General features: G+C 42.7%; 1 protein-coding gene and 1 pseudogene across 6 annotated transcripts in view; one reads left to right on the forward strand and one right to left on the reverse strand.

The window, feature by feature from the left end:
* The window catches only part of KLHL7 (kelch like family member 7), a 69,336-nt gene extending 48,487 nt beyond the window's left edge, over positions 1–20,849 (forward strand). For 5 of the 6 annotated variants that reach the window (XM_002713712.6, XM_089315371.1, XM_089315372.1 and 2 more), the window contains 4 exons: positions 11,951–12,191; positions 16,157–16,358; positions 18,457–18,554; positions 19,458–20,849. In XM_002713712.6, the coding sequence (XP_002713758.1) occupies positions 11,951–12,191; positions 16,157–16,358; positions 18,457–18,554; positions 19,458–19,741 (825 nt within the window). In that variant the 3' untranslated portion in view covers positions 19,742–20,849. Of the gene's footprint in view, positions 1–185; positions 1,208–11,950; positions 12,192–16,156; positions 16,359–18,456; positions 18,555–19,457 lie in introns of those variants that run through there. The other variant, XM_089315370.1, reaches the window with a different exon arrangement.
* LOC100350333 (poly(rC)-binding protein 2 pseudogene) lies at positions 9,344–10,247 on the reverse strand (annotated as a pseudogene).
* Positions 20,850–21,777: the final 928 nt, after the last annotated feature.

Genomic DNA, 21,777 nt, shown 5'->3' on the forward strand with positions numbered 1-21,777 from the left:
TTTTATTTTCTTTTTGATGTTTTTAAATCGCTATTTTAATGTACACTTGAACATAAAGAATCCTGATTTCATTTAGAAAGCAAGGAGTGTTTCTAGAATAAAGCAAATATGGGATGACCCTTAACACTTTATTTTTAGCCTGTAGTTCTAACACTTTCATTGATTTTTTTTTTTTTATTGGACAGTTGAAAACAGGTGCATATTCTACACGACCCTGGAAGTGAAACTGTAACTTCAGAATTCTCATTTGATGTCTTGCTTTGCTCATATAATGACCCATTCTTAATTGCTCTTTTTATAGAAAAGAGCTCAACCAGCTGTTTTTAGATATCCATTGGGAAAATTCAAATCATTGAGGAATTACTGGTAAAAACATCCTCATTCCATCAGAATCTCTTATTCACTGAAGCTAATATTACAATGTATATTGAATGTTTCTCTTAGAAGTGCCAGCTCCTTCCTGATTGCTGTAAAAATTCATCTTGCAAAATCTTTGCCATTTACTGTTATCTGTACATTATACTTCAGTGTAAATTGGCCAGTCCTAACTACCTCTGATATGAAAGTAATTGGAGAAGCTGGCTTCATTCTAAATTTTTATTTATCTTAGCTCTGCCAACATGATTGTTTGATTATTCAAGTACTATATAGAAGTTTATTTTACAGTTGTTGAACTTAATATGTTTGTAAATATTAAAGTAGGTTTCATTATCATTAAATAGTGTATTCTATAGTACCCAAAACTGGTGATCATTTTCAGTGAATTAATCCCCTTTAAAGAGTGCTGTGTAAGCAGTATTATTTAACTGAATTATCCAGAATTAAGTCAGTATACCTATAAGCTATTTATTGTCCTTGGATATTCTTTGGATATCATTGTTGATAGGAGGCAAATATTTGTAGTAATTAATGACTAAAAAGCTATAGCCAAAAAAAATCTTAACTTTTTTCAGAATACTGATAGGACAAGAAGGCCTGGGTGGCTGTATTAAGCCGAAATGGTATTTTTCTTGTTATGGTCCTTTTATAAACCCTGCTGAGCCTCTCTTTCCCCATCCTGAACCTGTTTTTAAATCTTCAGGTATATAATGATTATAAAAGAGTTACCTGTATTCGTTGTTCTATTTCTCTTAGAATTGGTGTTTTCATATTGTAGCATGGTAATGCCCGATGATGTCGATGCCTAAATAAAAGTTGACACAATTGACCAGTTTCATTTGGATTCTTCTTGCCAATGAAATGATGGGCTGAGGGTTTAAAGCTTTGTCAGGACCTTGGCCCAAACTTTCATATGGTGGAGAAACCAGAGACTAGAGAAAAGGAGACTCTGCATGTTCCCTGCCGAAAACAAACAAGGAATCCGACTGCCAGAATGAGGGCCAGAGCCTGTAAGTGACTTAGGCAGGAGACCTTCCCCTGAGAGAATGTTCACACTCAGCACTCTGAGGTGAACCCCTCACTGAACCTAGTGCCTGACCCAATGTGCCTGCTCGACGTTGGGGTTGAGGAATGAAGATAAATGAACCAGGATAACTTTATATCGCGTTTCACAGGAAATTTTGTCTGCTGATTTTGTGGGACTGGGATGAAATATATGAGGGCCTTCTTCAGTTTGGAACACATTTTCCTTTTGGAATACTGTTTATTGAAGGATTTACAGAGACTTTATCTCCAAAGTAGCATAGCCACCTTCCCTCCGTTTATTTTTAAAGATGATTTACTTGAAAGGCAGAGCTAGATAAGGGGAGGAGTGTCGATCTTCCAAGTGCCGCACTCCCCAAGTGGCCGCAACAGCCAGGACCAAAGCCAGGAGCCCAGAACTTCATCTGAGTCTGCCACTTGGATGGCAGGGACCTGAGTACTTGGGCCATCTTCTGTTTTCTCAAGAACATTAGCAGGGAGCTGGATCAGAAGCAGAGCAACTGAGACTTAAACCAGCACCCATTTTGGAATGCCCACATTGCAATTGGCTTAACCTGCTGTTCCACAACACCAGCCCCAACCATCTTCCATCTTCAATGGGCCCTCACTAAGGAGGAGACAGTCCCACCCTATAATGGGAGTAGAAATCTGTAGTTATACATTGTATATGATTTTATCTTATTTATATATTTGAAAGCAGAGCAACAGAGAAAAGAGAGAGATCTACCCTGTGCTATTTGAAACCACAAATGTCTACAATAGCCAGAGCAGGCTGAAGCCAGATCTAGGAATTCTGTTGGGGTCTACCACATAGGAGACTGGGGCCCAAGTACTTGAGCCATATTTCAGTACCTCCCAGACATATTCATCAGCAGGAAGCTGGATTGGAAGCAAAACCAGGACTCAATCCCAGGCACTCTTAGATGGGATGCAGGTGTCCCAAGCAGTGTCCTAACTGCCACAACACCCAGCCCCATTGCATATGATTTCAGAAGATCACATGCATGAGACAAGTGGAGACCTTAAAGGAAAGGGATGTGATGTTAATGTCAGATTGGGGCCAGCAGTATGGTATAGTGGGTAAAGCCGCTGGCTGCAGTGCCGGCATCCCATATGGACACTGGTTTGAGTCCCAGCTGCTCCACTTCCAATCTAGCTCTCTGCTATGGCCTGGGAAAGCGGTGGAAGATGGCCCAAGAGCTTGGGCCTCTGCAACTGTGTGGGTGACCCAGAGGAAGCTCCTGGCTGCTGACTTCGGATCAGCCCAGCTCCAGCCGTTGTGGCCACTTGGGTAGTGAACCAATGGATGGAAGTGTCAGTCTCTCTCTCTCCCCCTCCCTCCCTCCCTTCCTTCCCTCCCTCTCTGCCTCTCTAACTCTGCCTTTCAAATAAATAAATAAATCTTTAAAAAGTGAGACTTATGAGAGTATGTCAGTATTGTTTACCATCAGCAAAAGGTGTTCTAGAAGCAGTACACTCAAGTAAAAGCACTCACAGAAACAAAATATTTGAAATAAGCAGCAGCGGTCATTCCAGAGGGTTTGGACTTCACCTCTTTGACCTCCCAGTCACTGGGAGGCCCAGTGACTAACATTGCTGGAATGTGAGCGTGGGTCATCCCGGGTCTCCCTGAAGCTTGCTTAGTTGTCAGCATAGTAGGCGCCCCGGTTGAAGTCAGGGTTCTGCAGCTTGTGCATGGTAGGGTTTCTGCCTGATCCCAGGCAGTTTGGTAGACAAGTGATCTTCACATTGGCTTCAAGAAGATGCCACACCGTATTCTTAGGTGAATTCTCAATTGAGGCCTCTGCCTTCCTGGAATGTCTCCTGAAACAAGAGTATTGAGCGTCTCAGTCTGTTTCCTTTCAAGCAGCTCCACGCCACACTGATTTGTAGTTTTGTTCCAAGATTAACATCACTGCCCCTTCCGCCTCTCCTTGGAACAGCGCCTGAAATTCCCCAGCTTCAGAGATTGTGTCTCTGTGCTAAGTCCCTGCATCTGCAGGAAACCTCCAGGGCAAATACTACCAACCCTGAGGGATGCTTTCAAATACCTTCTCCATAAGCCACAGCCAGCCTTAATTATCATAAATTAGCAGATTGTCCCCTTTCTTGGGTTTGGAGAGAGTGGAAACAGCTGCAGGTACTTGGTTGTGGGCTATAACTGGGAAGAGATGAGGAAAGCAGGAATAGAATCTTTGTTGGTGTTTGAAGGGACTAGCTGCTGGGAAGTAGCTGGAGAATAGTAGGCTTGGGCGAGAGTCAGGCTGAGGATACCTGTTTACTATGCCATATCACCTGATGAGGATAGGCTGCCTTTGGTAGATGTCCACATGGTGACCCAGAGTCTCCATAAGCTCTGTCATCTCAGAAGTACTGAATCATATTCAGTTCATTCCTGCATTACCAGGAAGCTGGAATTGGGAGTGGACCAGGACTCAAACCCTGGCACTCTGATGTGGGATGGGGATATCCCAAGCAGCATCTTTTTTTTATTTATTATTTATTTATTTATTTATTTATTTTTGACAGGCAGAGTGGACACTGAGAGAGAGACAGAGAGAAAGGTCTTCCTTTGCCGTTGGTTCACCCTCCAATGGCCGCCGCAGCAGGCGCACTGCTGCCGGCGCACCGCGCTGATCCGATGGCAGGAGCCAGGTACTTATCCTGGTCTCTCATGGGGTGCAGGGCCCAAGTACTTGGGCCATCCTCCACTGCACTCCCTGGCCACCACAGAGAGCTGGCCTGGAAGAGGGGCAACCGGGACAGAATCCGGCGCCCCGACCGGGACTAGAACCCAGTGTGCCAGTGCCACAAGGCGGAGGATTAGCCTAGTGAGCCGCGGCACCGGCTCCAAGCGGCATCTTAACCACTTCACCAAGCACCCACCTCCAAAAGTCATTTAACTGAATGGAATCGAACTGAACTTTGCACTTTTTAAAAGAAATGAGATATATGTGGAAGGACTGAAATTCCAGGCTATCATTCTTTTTTCTTTTGTAGGACTTGGCAGAAGGAGAGTCTTTGGTTTTTTTGTTTGTTTGTTTTTCTTTAAGGAAAGCAGCTATTTGGTGAAAGAGCATTTCAGTCTAGGTATATGACCTTAGGCACATCAGTTAGCCTTTCTAAACTTTGGTTTTCTGGTCTGAAAATAAGAAATTTAAGTCTTCTCAGATTTGTGTGAATGTCGTTTATGGTCATCTCCTTATTCATGTCTTTGATCTTCATTCACTCCTGAGTCAGTTTTCTGATTGTCTTCTGTTTTAATGTAAAAAGGCTTACCATCTTCCCCGCTCATTTTGGTGAACTTGATTAATTCTTCTAAGCCTCCTAGCCATCTGCGTCATGCACTGTGCAAATCTGAGCACAAAAAGTAGATTCCATTGTGGAGAACATTTTATTAAATGACTCTGATTGCATTCTGGGATTTGAGATAATCATTGAAAGTGTGATATGTGCCTTTATAACATTAAAAATTACTCCCCAAGTGGCCGGCACCGCGGCTCACTAGGCTAATCCTCCGCCTAGCGGCGCCGGCACACCGGGTTCTAGTCCCGGTCGGGGCGCCGGATTCTGTCCCGGTTGCCCCTCTTCCAGGCCAGCCCTCTGCTGTGGCCGGGGAGTGCAGTGGAGGATGGCCCAGGTGCTTGGGCCCTGCACCCCTGGGAGACCAGGAAAAGCACCTGGCTCCTGGCTCCTGCCATCGGATCAGCGCAGCGCGCCGGCCACGGCGGCCATTGGAGGGTGAACCAACGGCAAAGGAAGACCTTTCTCTCTGTCTCTCTCTCACTGTCCACTCTGCCTGTCAAAAAAAAAAAAAAAAAAAAAATTACTCCCCAAAGTTCACTTGGAGGGCAAATCTGTTGAAGATCGCTGGCAGGGTCCTCACACAAGGATACTTCCCTAATATTTATTTTCTACTCAGAGCACAAATGCTGATAGTAAACATTATACCCCTGTCATTTTTCAGTTTCAGATCGAGTTTTATTTCATACTTGAATTTCTGAGTAGTTACAGGTTTGAAAAGTACTTTGTTTTTCAGTGTGATAGTTTTGAGTTTGAGAACAGAGAGGAAGAGCATGTGAAGCAGACAGTCATAATCAGTAATTCCCCGACTTGCTGTCCGGCCTCATTCTGGATCCCTGTGAATTTTTTATTAATCATGAACAGCTGAGAAATGTCCATTTACTCACATGTTATTTATTGCCAAGTAAGCCCAGTTGTCTTAGCAGGCAGCTACAGCACAAACTGTCCAGTGGTAGAAGCTTTCTTATTTGGCTACAATGCTGTTATTCTTGAAGAACTTAGGATGCAAAAATATTTTTTCTAATGACTAATTATTAAATCTCCTTCTGGACTTTGGGAAGTTACTATGTCTCCAGCAAAATTTGTGTGAACCTATTGAAAATGGGTACATTTCAAAATATGGGTGTAGCCTGAGAAATAACTTGGTATGAACAAGTGTTCTGCAAAACCATAGTGTCCCAAGAAAATACCAAAAAAGGCAAATTAATGTCTCTTGTCCTATAGTTGAAATTTAGCCATACAGAATGAGAGCTATTAATGTTTTTTAATTCTTAAAACCTTTAACTTAATGTAACTTTAATGTTACACTGAACACTACTGTGAGAAGCAGTTGTTTTTTTTTTTTTTTGTACCATAGTTAAGAACTTTTTCCCTGATTGTTGTATTTTAATATATGTTCATTGTAGAAAATTCAAATATAGTAAGATGTAAAAGAAGAAGCTAAAGTGCTCCCAGCATGTAAAGACGCTTATCAGTAGTTAGGGAACATGAGATTACAAATACAGAATCATGCCATACCTGCTGTTTCACAAAACTTTTTTTTAACTCTCAGCATTATATTAGGGAGATATTTTCATGTCAGTGAAAATATAACCCTTTTGAGGTGCTGCAGAGTATTTTATCATAAGGATATACCTTAATTTAATCCCTGTCTTCTTTATGGGCATTTGGCCTATTTGCAGTTTTTCCCTGTTAAAAGACTCCTGCAGTGAAACCCTCTTAACCGTGCCAGCTTTGCCCTCTGTCCAGAGAAGAATTGCTCTGGGGCTGGTGCTGGGGGTTAAGCCACTACTTGGAGTGCCTGCAGTCCGTATTGGAGTGCCACTTTGTCCCAGTCACCCTGCTTCACAGAATATTCTCGTGGAGCTACTTCTAGGAATTTACTGCATCTGACATAAAACTGCTTTCTGTATAGAGTATCACCAGTTTGCTGATTTTTAGATAACCTTTGGGTACTAAGTCAGACAATAAGAGAAAACACTTGTATTTGGTCATTTCAAACTTTGATTGGATTGACTCCTCCTGTAATCTTTCCTTTTTTCTAAGACCCTGCATCCTAGTTTGGTTTGAATCCTCTCCTAATGGTCCAAAATAAAGTTCTCAAGTCTTTAAAAAATGTATTTATTTACCTTTTGGATTGTGATCACCTTGATTTTTTGTGATCACCTTGATTTTCAGTCTACAGTGTTTCTCTTATTTGAGAATCCTGTGTTTTCAGAAGAAACAGTTCAGAAGAAAACAGTTCCCTGCCCACACATACTCCCTCCATATCAGTGACTCTAGTGCTGTTTGTCCACCTTGTTGCTAGCATTAATACTGCTTGTTTCTCCTGTTTGCCTGTAGCTGAGGAATACCCCCAGGTTGTGTATAACTTTCCTTTCACCTGCAGACCTGGTTGCATCCCCAGGGTTTAGGCCCAGTACTTATCCCCCCTTGAGCTGCTGAACTTGACTTCCCATTCTTTTTTCCCACTCTCCTTGAATCCTCGATTACACGTTACCTCCTAGATAGTATAACCAGTCACCAAGGAGCAGGCATCAAGTCAACTTCTCAGCGTTCTGTTTTGGATTGGGGAAGTTAGGTAGGTTTACCAGAGAAATCTACCACACACACGTACAAAAAGAGAAATGAAAGAGATCAGCTGCCCCCTCTCTCCCACATATACACACAACCAAAGCCAGGTGTGTTCAGAGAGATATCTAAATGAATCCAAGTGTAAAAATACTAAATTTTAGCTGAAATGAAGTCCATTTTGCATTCTAGGTAGAAATTCTTACAATGGACTTTAACTTAGCATAGAACACGAACTGTTGGGCACAGTATTAGAGCTAGGTAGTCTATATATCAAGCTTAGTGTCTGGTGTGTGCAATAACTTTTGACAGTTATCTAAACTCTCTTTAAACATATTATAAATCTGCAGATTTCTAGAGAAATTGGACTCCAAATTGAAAGCAGGTAGAGTATGTGCCTGTTTCTCCCTCTTTCCTCCCACCTCTGGCTGGCTCAAAAGCTAATCTTTTTTACCCTTATGCTGATAGTTCCAAGAAAGCAATGTATTTCAGTGCTTAAATCTGAAGTCTGCCCAAGCTGTAGGACAAGTACTTGTAAGCATCCACTTATTCCTGCCCCAACCCCTGAGTAGCACTAGAAAGTTAGAACTAATCTGTTCCAAGCTCTCTGAAACCATTTCCTCATAGCCACGTGTCTAAGTGCTTAAACACATCTGGCTAAAAGAGTGCTGTAAGGTTTTTCCCTTTAATTCCGACTGTTACATGGACAGTTATTTTTTATTTGAAGTGTATCAGGTCTTAGAAATCATTTAAAGCAATGTATGACCAACTTTCTCATCTTAAAATTAATTTTTGGAAGATTTATTGATTTATTTGAAAGCCAGAATTAGAGAGGTCTTCTATCCAGTGAATCACTCCCCAAATGACCAGAACAGCCAAGGCTGGGACAAGCCAAAACCAGGAGCCAGAACTATATCTGGGTCTCCCACATGGGTGGCAGAGTACCAAGCAAGCACTTGGACCATCTTCTGCTGCTTCCCCAGGTACATTAGCAGGGAGCTGTGAAGTAGCCAGGACTCCAGCTGGGGCTTACATGGAATGCCAGCCTCTCATCCTAAAATTAATTAAAAAGGAATGCAAAATTAATGTTCTTGAGAATATTTTTAAAAATTGTGGAGAAGTGCCTATATGGCTTTCTCCCCCAATCCCTACCGCCAGTTTCTATTCACAAAGAAAAAGCTCCAGTCCATCTTAATTTTTTTGAGAAATTCCTGATGTTGCAGAATTCAAATTATTTTTATGCTCTTAACATTTCCATGACAAACAGAAAATTTTATGAGCCAAGAAAAAAAAGGCCGGCGCCGCGGCTCACCAGGCAAATCCTCTGCCTTGCGGTGCCAGCACACCAGGTTCTAGTCCCAGTCAGGGCGCCGGATTCTGTCCTGGTTGCCCCTCTTCCAGGCCAGCTCTCTGCTGTGGCCCGGGAGTGCAGTGGAGGATGGCCCAAGTCCTTGGGCTCTGCACCCCATGGGAGACCAGGATAAGTACCTGGCTCCTGCCATTGGATCAGCGTGGTGCACCGGCCGCAGCGCGCCGGCTGCGGCAGCCATTGGAGGGTGAACCAACGGCAAAGGAAGACCTTTCTCTCTGTCTCTCTCTCTCTCACTGTCCACTCTGCCTGTCAAAAAAAAAAAAAAAAAAAAAAGACACCAGGAGAAACTTAGAAAACTAAGTATGATCTCAGAACTAATGATTGAACAGAGAAAGGAACTAAAATGCTTTAATTAAAACAAAAATCACAAGTGGATGAAGTATGAAGAAACTGAAAATTTATAAGCTATTTAAAACCTGGAATTGCTGTCAGAAACTACACAGATGGGTCATGGGTGGTGAACAGCAGAAGGGATTCTGGATGAATCTGCTTTGTTCTAGTTGCTCCCCATGCCATCCATCTCTTGGAAAGCCTGACATTGATTAGCTGTTGAGCCAGACTAACGCTGGCAGCAGATCCAGTGATCTGCCTTTCAGTGCATCCTTCTGCTGGGTTTGCAGTTTTGATCTGCACCCAGACATCCATCATGTCTCATTGACTCTGGCACCCTTACTCCCAGTTGTGCAGCCAATCAAATCATTTCAAATGTTGAATTCATGAGATCATGTCTGAATGGATGCATCTAGTCCTGCCCAATAGCCTTTGACCTCAGGAGAGCTGGATTCAACACCACTGAATCCGATGTTATAGGTCATGGGAAAATGATACTGTTGTGTTGCCAACAGTTACAGCTTGGTCCATCTGGCTGTGGAATGGCATGCTGTCCTTGAGTGGCACAAGCCTGAGCACCTGCAGAGATGACCAGAGAACCGGAAGGCTTGGGTCTGGACAGAATGGTTGTGCCCTTCTTGGCGGGGGGGTCGGGGGGTGGGGGCTCCAGCATGACCACAGAGACCTGTTTGACACACTCCATGATGGACTGCAGGATGCCAGCAATAGTGAGGGCCCTCTCAGTTGAGTTGGGGAGCATTGCTTCTGCCACCTGCACCTGAGCCCTGAACTCACATTTCCTGGATCTTGCAACCACCTCTTCCAATGAGAAAGCCATGCTGACTGGCAGGGACCACCAATCTCAGGATGATCTGAGGTCTACTGGCAGCTGTGCTGTTAGTCATGGAACTGCTGATGTCCTCTTCCTGTCTGTCAATGATCTTAGCAAAGACTTTGAAGATGGCATCAGTGGGTCCAGCAAAGGGATCGCTCTCAGGACAGTTCCCTTCTGCGATGCTGATTTGAGCATTACTCTTAGCAGATTCTCCTTTCTCATGATGATATTGCCCACTTCCTTGCCAGATAGTGGGAGTGATGTTTAATCCACCCTCAGTCACACTGGTGTCCATGTCAAGCAGTGTTCTTGGGAGCTGGACCATAGTGGTCACATGTTTGGCCATGGATGTGGATGAAAGGCAAAAACTGCAGGCATGAGGCCATGGAGGGGGAAGGGAGAGCAGGCACAAAATGGAAGGACTGGAGGCTAGTGGGTGGGGGAAGAGGAGGGGGAAGAAGACCTCCATGGCGGGTGGGTGGGTGGGCAGGGCTCCGGCTGCTATTTCTGTTGGTCTGACCCATATAGCTTTCTTTCTTTTTTTTTTTTTTTTTTTTTTTTTTGACAGGCAGAGTGGACAGTGAGAGAGAGAGACAGAGAGAAAGGTCTTCCTTTGCCGTTGGTTCACCCTCCAATGGCCGCCGTGGCCGGCGCACCGCACTGATCCGATGGCAGGAGCCAGGTGCTTCTCCTGGTCTCCCATGGGGTGCAGGGCCCAAGTACTTGGGCCATCCTCCGCTGCACTCCCGGGCCACTATGTCCTGTCAAAAAAAAAAAAAAAAAAAAAAAAAGGAAGGAAGTGGAGTAGCCAGGACTCGAACCATTATCCATATGGCCATATGGGATGCCAGCACTACAGGATCTGATGTGCCATGACACTGACCCCATTTTCTTTTATTTTAAGGTGCACAGTTTCTCTTAAGAGAACAAATGAGAATATTTTTCCCCAGTTTTTCAGTATCCATTGACTAAAACTGAAGCTTAGGGAAGATGTTATGTTTATCCCATAGTTTTGTATGCCTACTGATTGATTACCACTGAGTAACCCAGGGAGACATTGATCCTACTTGGAGAGTGAAGTCCTGACCAATTAAGGCTCTGTGCCCTGGTCACCTAAACAACAGAATGTCCATCTTCACCATGAGTCAAAATAGTCTGTATTAAGGGTTCCTTTCATAAGAAGCTACCCTCTGTGGTACGCTTATCTAGTCTAGTGAACACCTGAGACGTGATAGGTATCAGTCCAGTTTTCCCAGAGGGAACTCAACATTAGAATCAGCTTGTTCTGTGCTTGGTTGAGATTGGGATTGTTTGAATTCCTGTGTGACCTTGCTTGTCTGCAGAAAGCAGGAGACACGCTGTAGCTTCCTTTCTTAAAAAAGGCAAGGGTTCAGCACACTGATTGGAAGCATCCCCACTCACACACCAGACGCACATGGGACACAAGCGTGCGTGGGGTGCCTGCTGGCGAGCGTGGTACTGTGAACAGGCCTTGCCATGAGGTACAGATAGGTGCTCCTTTCTAATCATTAGAGAGAAAATTGAGCATCCAGACCACTCAGAACAGACTTGTCAGCTACTTCATGGTATTGATCACAGTTGGAAGAGTGGCCGACTACACTGGCTCAACTGAATGTCTAAGAAATTACTCTGTCACAGAGGTCCACACAGTGCCTTCCGCCTCTAGAGATCAGCAGGAGAGTGGCAGTTGGAGCTTTACATTATCCTTTTTTTTTTAAATACCACTGAGTACATCTGGCTAGAAATGTATTTGAAAAAGAGGCTTTTTTAAAGTAACAAAATGACTTATTTTAGAATTTCTTGTATGTTATCTTCAGTAACAGAAGGAATAGAAGACAGGGTAGTGGTGATCTGTCCAGATAAATTAGAGCCAGAAAGTCACCAACGTAGTCATGTGCCTTCCTCTTGCTCTGCCCCAGCTGGCCCCCACTCTCAAGAAAGCGTGAGGTTAATTTGGATTTTAATCTCAAGCCACATGTGTCTGTGTGTATTCCAGTAAATTAACACATTCTTATACTTTGTTTGTTTGACTATCTCCTGTTGTTTTTGTTTTTATTTTCCCCTTACCAAAAGCTTTCTGTCCTTTCCTGTTACAGGATTATAGCTGGACAGACATCCGCTGCCCCTTTGAAAAACGCAGAGATGCAGCATGTGTGTTTTGGGACAACGTAGTATACATTTTGGGTGGCTCTCAGCTTTTCCCCATAAAACGAATGGACTGCTACAATGTGGTGAAGGACAGCTGGTACTCCAAACTGGGCCCCCCAACCCCTCGAGACAGCCTGGCTGCCTGCGCTGCAGAAGGCAAAATTTATACCTCGGGAGGCTCCGAAGTAGGTAAGGACTTCTTACTTTATTTTTGTTCAAAGGAAATGCTTTTAAGCCAAGCACTTTGGCTTACATATTTAAGTAAGTATTGACATTATTTATAAGGGGACTTTATGCTTCAGAGCCCCTTTCCCTGATAATTTACCTTATCCCATTATAAATCATTAACTAATAAAAATTCAGCTTCCTAGGTTACATTAATTGCCAGTTGTTTTCAGCATGATTAGGTTGACACCATCTGAATTTTATTTCTAGGTTAGATGGGGGTATGTGATATCAGTAAAAATGAACTATTTGATTTGCTTTAAGATTTTTTATTAATATTTTGATTGATTGTATCAGCATTTCTCTATTTATTTATTTGAGAGGCTAGGTGACTGGTACAAAGCAAGCATTCCCATCCGCTGATTCACTCCCCAAGTAAGGGCCCCCATCTAAGTCTGAAGCTGGGGATGCTGAGCCAGGAACTCATTCCTAGTATCCCATGTGGATGGCAAGGACCCAATTGCTTGTGCCGTCACCACTGCACAATGCACCCAGGTCTGCATTAGGAAGCTGGAGTCAAGAACCAAGCCACAAACGAACCCAGACACTCCCCAGTGTGACCATCATCTTAACCTCGAGGCCCAATGCCCACCCCTAGGTTTGTTTGTTTGTTTTTTTTAAGATTTTATTTATTTATTTAAGAGGTAGAGTTACAGACAGTGAGAGGGAGAGACAGATAAAAAGGTCTTCCAGCTGTTGGTTCACTCCCCAAATGGCCGCAACGGCCAGAGCTGCGCCGATCTGAAGCCAGGAGCCAGGAGCCTCCTCGGGTCTCCCACATGGGTGCAGAGGCCCAAGGACTTGGGCTGTCTTCCAGTCTTCCCAGGCCACAGCAGAGAGCCAGATTGGAAGAGGAGCAGCCGGGACTAGAACCAGCACCCATATGGGATGCCGGCACCACAGGTGGAGGATTAACCTGCACCACTAGGTTTTTAATCTAGTGACTGATAGTGGAATTTCATTCTTGTTGATCAGATCAGAGTGTGGGTATAAAAACTTTTCTTGCTGATGAATAGTTTGTTAATGTCCAACACTGATCTTTTCCTAAGCAAAATAATTTTCTAAGTGAATAAAGATGCCAGACAAAATACCTGTGTCCCACACCAGAGTACCTGCATTTGATACCTTCCTCCAGGACCTGACTCCAGATTGCTGCTAATGCAGACCCTGGGGAGGTAACAGTAATGGCTCAAGTAATTGGGTTTGTCATGTGGGAGACCTAGATTGAGTTCAGGTTCCCAGTCTCAGCCTAGCACAAGCCCAGCCATTTGCAGAGTAAACTGGCAGATGGAAGTGCATCTCTCTCTCTCTCTGCCTCTCAGATGAATTTAAAAAACGAAATGGATTGGTAAAGAGAACTCAGACCAATTAACCCAAGGTATAGATTTTAAATGTTATCTTTTTATTTTTCTATATTAGCCCAGAGACTGTTTTACTTTTGGACAGCATATTTATCTGTTTCAAGTTTCTACACCCCACCACGTGTCAGATAAGTACAAGAAAAACTGATTTCCTGAAGTGTCTTAGGAATTGACCTTTTCCCTTTAAAAGTATTCTGCACAAAATATTTCAAATACAGCATATTTCAAATACATAAACCCTAAAAAGAATAACTGCTCTGTGACACAGCACATCACCTCATTTCAGAATCTACCAACTCAGGTTTTCAGTTAAATAGTAGTGTTTTTTTAAAAAATATCTGCTATTCATGTATACTGCACACATTCCCCTCAGTTCCACCACCTGAACCTAGCAAGTTGGAAAAGAAGTTCTTGTTGGCCATGACCATTGCTTTTCTGTTTGTTGCTTTCTGATCTTTCCTTTTTCTACTGTGGTGGCAATAGAAAATTTTAAAGGCACATTGTACTTGTTTTCAAATCATTCAGCATTAATCTAAAATGGTGTGAGGTAAGAAATAGTAAAGTTCTAACTTGTTTTTTCTCAGGGGGAGGGGGAACACTTAATCTTCAATGTCATTTCTAAAATTCCTTACAGAGTTTCTGCACTGTGAAGTGGCAAAACATGACAAATCTATGAGTTATATTTTGCCCTCAAAACATATCATCAAAATACAACAGAAACAGTGGCCAGTATTGTGTCGCACCACTGCTTATGATGCCAGCATCCCATATCAGCCCCTGCCACCCATACGGGAGATGAGGATGGAGTTCCTGGCTCCTGTCTTCAGCGTGGCCCAAACCTGGTTGTTTGTGGCCATTTGGGGAGTGAACTGACTGATAAAAGATCCTCTCTCCCTCTCCCGCTCTTCCCCCCTCCCTCTCTCCCTCTCCCGCTCTTCCCCCCTCCCTCTCTCCCTCTCTCCCCCTCTCCCGTTCTCCCGCTCCTCCTCCTCTTCCTCCTCCCCCTCCTCCCTCCCCTCTCCCCTTCCTTCTCCCTCTCCCTCTCTATCACTCTGCCTTTCAAATAAATATTTTTAAAAAATACAGCAAACACATTTATACCTTTTAAATATACCCAAGAATGGACTAAGAGGCAGGCGTTGTGGTATAGCAGGTTAAGCCACCCCTTGGGATACCTACATCCTGTATTGCAGTGTATGGTATCAAGTCCCACCTCTGCTTCCAATCCAGCTTCCTGCTGATGGACCCTGGGAGGCAACAGTTGATGTTTCCCACGTGCATGGGAGACCCACATGAAGTTCCTGGCTCCTGGCTTCAGTCTGGCCTAGCCACAAGTATTGTAGGCACTCCCTCTCCTCCCCTGCTTTCAAATAAAATCTAAATAAATAAACTTTTTAAAAAAAATAGACTTTCAGGCTTACCCACGTGATCACTGAGAGTAGTCAGGGAGTCCAGCTTTGTTAGTGATGCAGCAGGTGTTATAGAATATTAAATAAGCCTTAGGATATTTTCAGATAGTGGTTTTCATGGAGTTTTTTGTTTGTTTTTTTAGTATTAGTCTCAGATGTTTTAACCGTATAAACTATCCTTCAAACATGAGAACTATTTAAAAGTAGTCTTTATATAGATCATTTAGAACAAAGTCAGTTTTGAGATATCTTTATTTGAAATTGATAGCAAACTTGCTCTTCACATGCCCAAGTCCAAAGTACTCCTGTAATTTGAGCAAGGGAATCATCTTCTACTACCATGTACATCACACACTTTATAACTACATGAGAAATATTTAGCCAAATACTTAACTGTAAGTTTTAATGTTTTTAAAGTGTGGAGCTACCATCCGTAAGTATGTTTTTTCACTCTGTATTAACATCTGAAGTTTGAATAATTCCCACGATGCATAACAGGGCTTGACGAATTATGTGTTGTTTCTTACTTAATTTTTGTATTGAAATCAAGCCACTTTCTTTTTCTAATGTTTGATTACCCATAAATAAACCTTTTTATTAGAGCCTTTTTTGCTTATTTTCCAAGGTGTATACAGAGTTTGTTTGTTTGTTTGTTTGTTTTGTTTGTTTTTGACAGGCAGAGTGGACAGTGAGAGAGACAGAGAGAAAGGTCTTCCTTTTGCCGTTGGTTCACCCTCCAATGGCCGCCGCTGCCGGCCCGCTGCGGCCGGCGCACCGCGCTGATCCGATGGCAGGAGCCAGGTACTTAACCTGGTCTCCCATGGGGTGCAGGGCCCAATTACTTGGGCCATCCTCCACTGCACTCCCTGGCCACAGCAGAGAGCTAGCCTGGAAGAGGGGCAACCGGGACAGAATCCGGCGCCCCAACCCGGACTAGAACCCGGTGTGCCGGCGCCGCAAGGCAGAGGATTAGCCTACCAAGGTGTATACAGAGTTATTAACTTTGTTCCTACCTACATGCTGGTGGTGGTGTTGATGGAGTGGGAACATTGCAACTCTGAATTTTTCCTTCCCATAATAATGATTCATCTATACTATGTCAGTTCACACTCAGTTCACTGCAGACCTGCAAAGCATGATGGGCCCTTTTCCTTTACAGGGAACTCAGCGCTGTACCTGTTTGAGTGCTATGACACAAGAACAGAAAGCTGGCACACCAAGCCCAGCATGCTGACTCAGCGCTGCAGCCACGGCATGGTGGAAGCCAACGGCCTCATCTATGTGTGTGGAGGAAGTTTAGGGAACAATGTCTCTGGAAGAGTGCTTAATTCCTGTGAAGTTTATGATCCTGCCACTGAAACGTACGTATCAACTCAAAACTCTTATTTCGGTTATTCTGCAAGTTCAGTTGGTGATGTCACTGATGGAGGGAACTCGACAGAAGAAGATGGCTTTTGTATTAAGACTATTATTATTAAATCAACCAAGACACAAATAACCGCTTTTAAAAAGGCAAATTACTGGGGTGAGCATTTGTGATGGTCATCAGGATGCAGCTTGGGACGTCCTCATCCCCTGCTGGAGTGCCTGGTACAGTCCCAGCTCCTCCATATCTGATCCAGAATCATGCTGCTGTGTACCCTGGAAGGCAGCAGATGATAGCTCAAGTACTTGGGCTCCTGTGTGCAAGCATGATGGAGTTCCAGGCTCCTGGCTTTCTGTTGCAAGCATTTGAGGAGTGAACAGCAGGTGGAAGATAGCTTTCTCAGTAAAAGTTTTTCAGAAGGCAAAATGGTAAAGAAAGAAATGACTAGCCAGTTTTCTAATCTTCTACTTAGTGGTAGAACCTGTACAGTGTGGCCAAAGGCAGTGTGCCAATCATTGAATAACAGAGATGGGGGTGAGTACAGTGACATTAAAGCTAATTAGGGAATAAAAATAAGTAATGTCCTAGTGTTTTCCTTTTGTTGACATATCCAAAGATCTTTGATAAGAAAAGTTACATGCTCATATGGCTGGATTGTTCATTGTTCTTCCTGTACCAGAACAAGTTATTAGGTAAATATGTTCAACTTAAATGTTATGCCAAGGCCGGCGCTGTGGCTCACTAGGCTAATCCTCTGCCTTGCGGCGCCAGCACACTGAGTTCTAGTCCCAGTCGGGGCGCCGGATTCTGTCCCGGTTGCCCCTCTTCCAGGCCAGCTCTCTGCTGTGGCCAGGGAGTGCAGTGGAGGATGGCCCAAGTACTTGGGCCCTGCACCCCACGGGAGACCAGGAGAAGCACCTGGCTCCTGGCTCCTGCCATCGGATCAGCGCGGTGCGCCGGCCGCGGCGGCCATTGGAGGGTGAACCAACGGCAGAGGAAGACCTTTCTCTCTGTCTCTCTCTCTCACTGTCCACTCTGCCTGTCAAAAAAAAAAAAAAAAAATGTTATGCCAAGGTGGCCCAGATGCTTGGGCCCCTGCACCCACATGGGAAACCTGGAAGAAGCTCCTGTCTGCTGGCTTTGGATCAGCCCAGCTTCAGCCATTGTGGCCAGTTGGGGAGTGAACCAGCAGATGGAAGACCACTCTCTGTGTAACTCTGACTTTCAAATAATAAATAAAATCTTTTTAAAAATGTTACGTCAAAGAGTTGCACCAACTCTGAGGCTTCAAGAAAATAATGTCAGACTACAAAACATAGAAGCCCTCCATTCTAGCTATTGTTGTTTTGTTAATTAAGAGATAAGAGTGCAGCCAGCGCCGCAGCTCACTAGGCTAATCCTCCGCCTTGCGGCGCCGGCACACCGGGTTCTAGCCCCGGTCGGGGCGCCGGATTCTGTCCCGGCTGCCCCTCTTCCAGGCCAGCTCTCTGCTGTGGCCAGGGAGTGCAGTGGAGGATGGCCCAAGTGCTTGGGCCCTGCACCCCATGGGAGACCAGGAGAAGTACCTGGCTCCTGCCATCGGATCAGTGTGGTGCGCTGGCCACAGCGCGCTGGCCTCGGTGACCATTGGAGGGTGAACCAACGGCAAAGGAAGACCTTTCTCTCTATCTCTCTCTCTCACTGTCCACTCTGCCTGTTAAAAAAAAAAAAAAAAAGAAAGAAAAAAAAGAGGTAAGAGCGCTTTTTTTGGTGTTTTTGTTTTGTTTTGTTTTGTTTTTTACATTATTTATGTGAAAGGCAGAATTACAGAGAGTCAGGACAAGGTCTTCCATCCAGTGGTTAGCTCCCCAAATGGCTTCAGTGAGTTTTGGTATTTAAAAGGTTATCTAAATAACCAGGCATTTCTCAGTTTGCTATTAACCAAAGGTCTCGAAGTTAATTAAGAATTTTGGAAGGTATGAATATGTTCAAGCTCACACAGCATAGATAAAGGCAGTTCCTGTTTCTATCATGAGTTCACCAGACAGATGATATTTAAATTTTTATAGAGATTTGTCCTGGGAACAACACTGATGACTTTTTATTTTTTTCAGGTGGACTGAGCTGTGTCCAATGATTGAGGCCAGGAAGAATCATGGGCTGGTTTTTGTAAAAGACAAGATATTTGCTGTGGGCGGTCAGAATGGTTTAGGTACGTGATGTTAATTCACTGTACCACTCTCCTGTGAGTTTGCTGGTGCTTCCTTAAATTATTGAAATGTTTCTTAAAATCCAGATACAAGCACTTACCGTATCATGGTATCTGTCTTAATAATTTCTGGGAAGTAATAAGTATGCATCTTGTGAAACACTGCAGGATACCAAACATCCCTGTCTATGAAACATCACCAGGGCCACCAGTCCTTGTGACAGCTCCCACACATTTTCAGATGCCCTTGGGAGGTGACTTCACACCAGTTTACCAACTACTGAGCGATAGAAGCATCTGAACTTTAAAAAAACTTCTTGGACATCTTAAGTAGAAATGTTAAGACTTGTATAAAGTCCCAAATGGCAAAGTTCCTAACCATTTTTAAGCAGTGCATGAAAACAACAATATTATTTTTTTTAATGACAAAATTGACCTTTTTATTTTTTTAAATAATGATGTGCTAAAGAATCTCCTTGTCTTAAATAACGGGGAATCCAAACTGAACCTAGAGATAATCCACAAACTTCACTTCAGTCAGTAAATTTTAGCTCTGAAGTGTAGCAAAGAACTACCTTCCTTCTGTATCCCTCTCCAAAGCTATTTTCCATAAACTGTTAAAAGAAAGAAGGGAAAAGGACATTTGTATGTTAATCATTGTTGATTTGCTTTTTCATTTTTCATAGCACATTTTTGTCAGGAAAAAAACCCAGTATTTATGAAGCTGAAAAAAGTTGAATTTCTGTTATGTTGAAGTAAGAATAAGGATTGAAATGGTGGATTTTTGGCATATACTGCAAAATTCTGTTTGAAAATGTTCATGATAGTTGAAAAATCATTACTTTTAAGAGGTCTTCTTAGACTTCAATAGTGTTTCATGTTGTTCTTGTTGTCTTATTCTCTTAGGTGGTCTCGACAATGTAGAATATTACGACATTAAATTAAACGAATGGAAGATGGTCTCCCCAATGCCCTGGAAGGGCGTGACAGTAAAGTGTGCCGCCGTCGGCTCTATAGTTTATGTCTTGGCTGGTTTCCAAGGTGTTGGTCGATTAGGACACATCCTCGAATATAACACTGAAACAGACAAATGGGTTGCCAACTCCAAAGTCCGTGCTTTCCCAGTCACCAGTTGTTTAATTTGTGTTGTAGATACTTGTGGAGCAAATGAAGAGACTCTTGAAACATGAAAAATGAGTGGTCCTGAAGATTCTCCAGACACTCAAAAATATGGCCACCAGTGCTTTGTTCCGAGAGTGTGGCTACAAAGTTTTGGTTTGGTGTTTTGTTAAAGAATGTTTAAATGAAATCCCTATAAAACTGATGATTGTTTTATATGGATTTCCTTACTTAATTCAAAGACCATATTTTAGCTGGCCAAATAACCAAGAACATATCTAGCAAGAAAACTTGAAAAGTTATATGCATTTGGTGGAAATATGAATTTCTGGAATGAATTTCACATTTGTAACTATATGACAGAGGAGGGACTGGCTCATCAGTGAAGCGCCCTCACCTTAACTCCGATTCTATTTTCATACATGATGGAAGTGCTGTGTAGTTAGGTCTGATTGTTTAGTCAAGAACTAAGAGTTCTTGAAGTCTAATTCAAGATGGGCAACTCTGATGGAGCAACTTAGCCTCACATGGTCTTGCTTGTCTTCATTTGTTTCCTTTAGTGCCAAATGTATTCCATTTTAAAAGTACATAGGAGTGGGTCATCATACACTCACAAAATTTCATGAACAATGTTTCTGGGGCTTAACGATGTGCCCAACCCCTCATAAAATATATTTAATCCAATTAAATATATTCCATCTTTTTAGCTTGAGAAATAGTTTGCTTAGCACCCATCATTAATTTATGTCACTGTTTTCACACAGTGGTTAACGAGATTCTGCCTCTTCAGTCCTCACTGCTAGATAAAATCCAGTCATAATAAGAATGATTCAATAGGAAAAGATAAAGCTATTTAGCAAAATTATAGATCATTAGAAAAGCACTGATCATTGTATCACATCATGTTGACGCTGAACTATGAATTTAAAAGATACATGATTTCTTTTTCCTTAGCAAAACAGTCATATTTAACACAGTTGTCTCTGAAAGTTTCATAATAATTTAATGTATGTATTCTATTCATTGCTTCTACGTGGTCTGTAAATCTTTTACAACCTCAGTTATTCAATTGTTTGCTAGTAACGTTTTGCCCTTTTCACTACATATGGAATGAGCCATATAAAGCTGTCACCATCAATGTTTTTAATCTGACAATATTAAATATTTTTTAACTTAAAATAGACTGCTCAATTTTACTCATTCTTCCATTTAAATATGTTAGGTAATGGTTGTTTTTAGAAATTTGTGAAGTGGTGTTTCTATTTTACTTTTCACTATTTTCTTTAAATGGAGATTTTAATAATCTTAAATAAAAGTATTCAACACACCATGCCCTCTAAACACCCCAGCAGCAACTAAGCTACTTTCTGTCTCTACATTTGACTGTTCTGAACATCTTAATGTAGGGTTTTGATGGTTGCACTCCACTGAAGAAAATGTCACTGGTTAAATTTTGTGGAAGGTAGAATACCAATTTATGTTAATACGGTTATATTACATTATTTGATATAATAACCTCATGTAGAATATACAACACCTCCTAAGACATTTTAAATACATTAATTAGCCTTTGTTTTTAGGCTGTGTCAACTGACTAGAATACACAGTGCTATAGACAGGTTTTATGTGGGCCATAATTAAGGGTTTTTGTTTTTGTTTTTTTTTTTCTTTTTTTTTTGGTAATCTGTATCATAATTTCTAGTTAATGGAGTTCTTTTTCTGCCTTGGAAATAGTCCACAGAATCGTCAGTGTCAGGATTATGGGTACACTAAGTTGACAAGTACACATTTTCTGTATGCTTTCTCCGCAAAATTCCCATCCTGTATAATGCCCCTTTTCAGGATTTTTTGAAAATATTTTCTCGTGTGTGTGTGTGTGTGTTAAGATTTATTTATTTACTTACTTGAAAATCAGAGGACTTGGGCCATCTTCTACTGCTTTCCCAGGACATAGCAGAGAGCTGGATCATAAGTGGAGCATCCGGGACTCAAATCAGCACCCAAATGGAATGCCAGCACTGCAGGTGGCGGCTTTACCTACTGCGCCACAGCGCCAGCCCCCCTTTTCAGTATTTGATTGACATGTTAACATCATTTGCAATAATAC

This window comes from Oryctolagus cuniculus, chromosome 16 (genome assembly GCF_051225735.1).
Source record: "Oryctolagus cuniculus isolate XC-2025 breed Fujian yellow rabbit chromosome 16, ASM5122573v1, whole genome shotgun sequence".
Classification (NCBI taxonomy): domain Eukaryota; kingdom Metazoa; phylum Chordata; class Mammalia; order Lagomorpha; family Leporidae; genus Oryctolagus; species Oryctolagus cuniculus.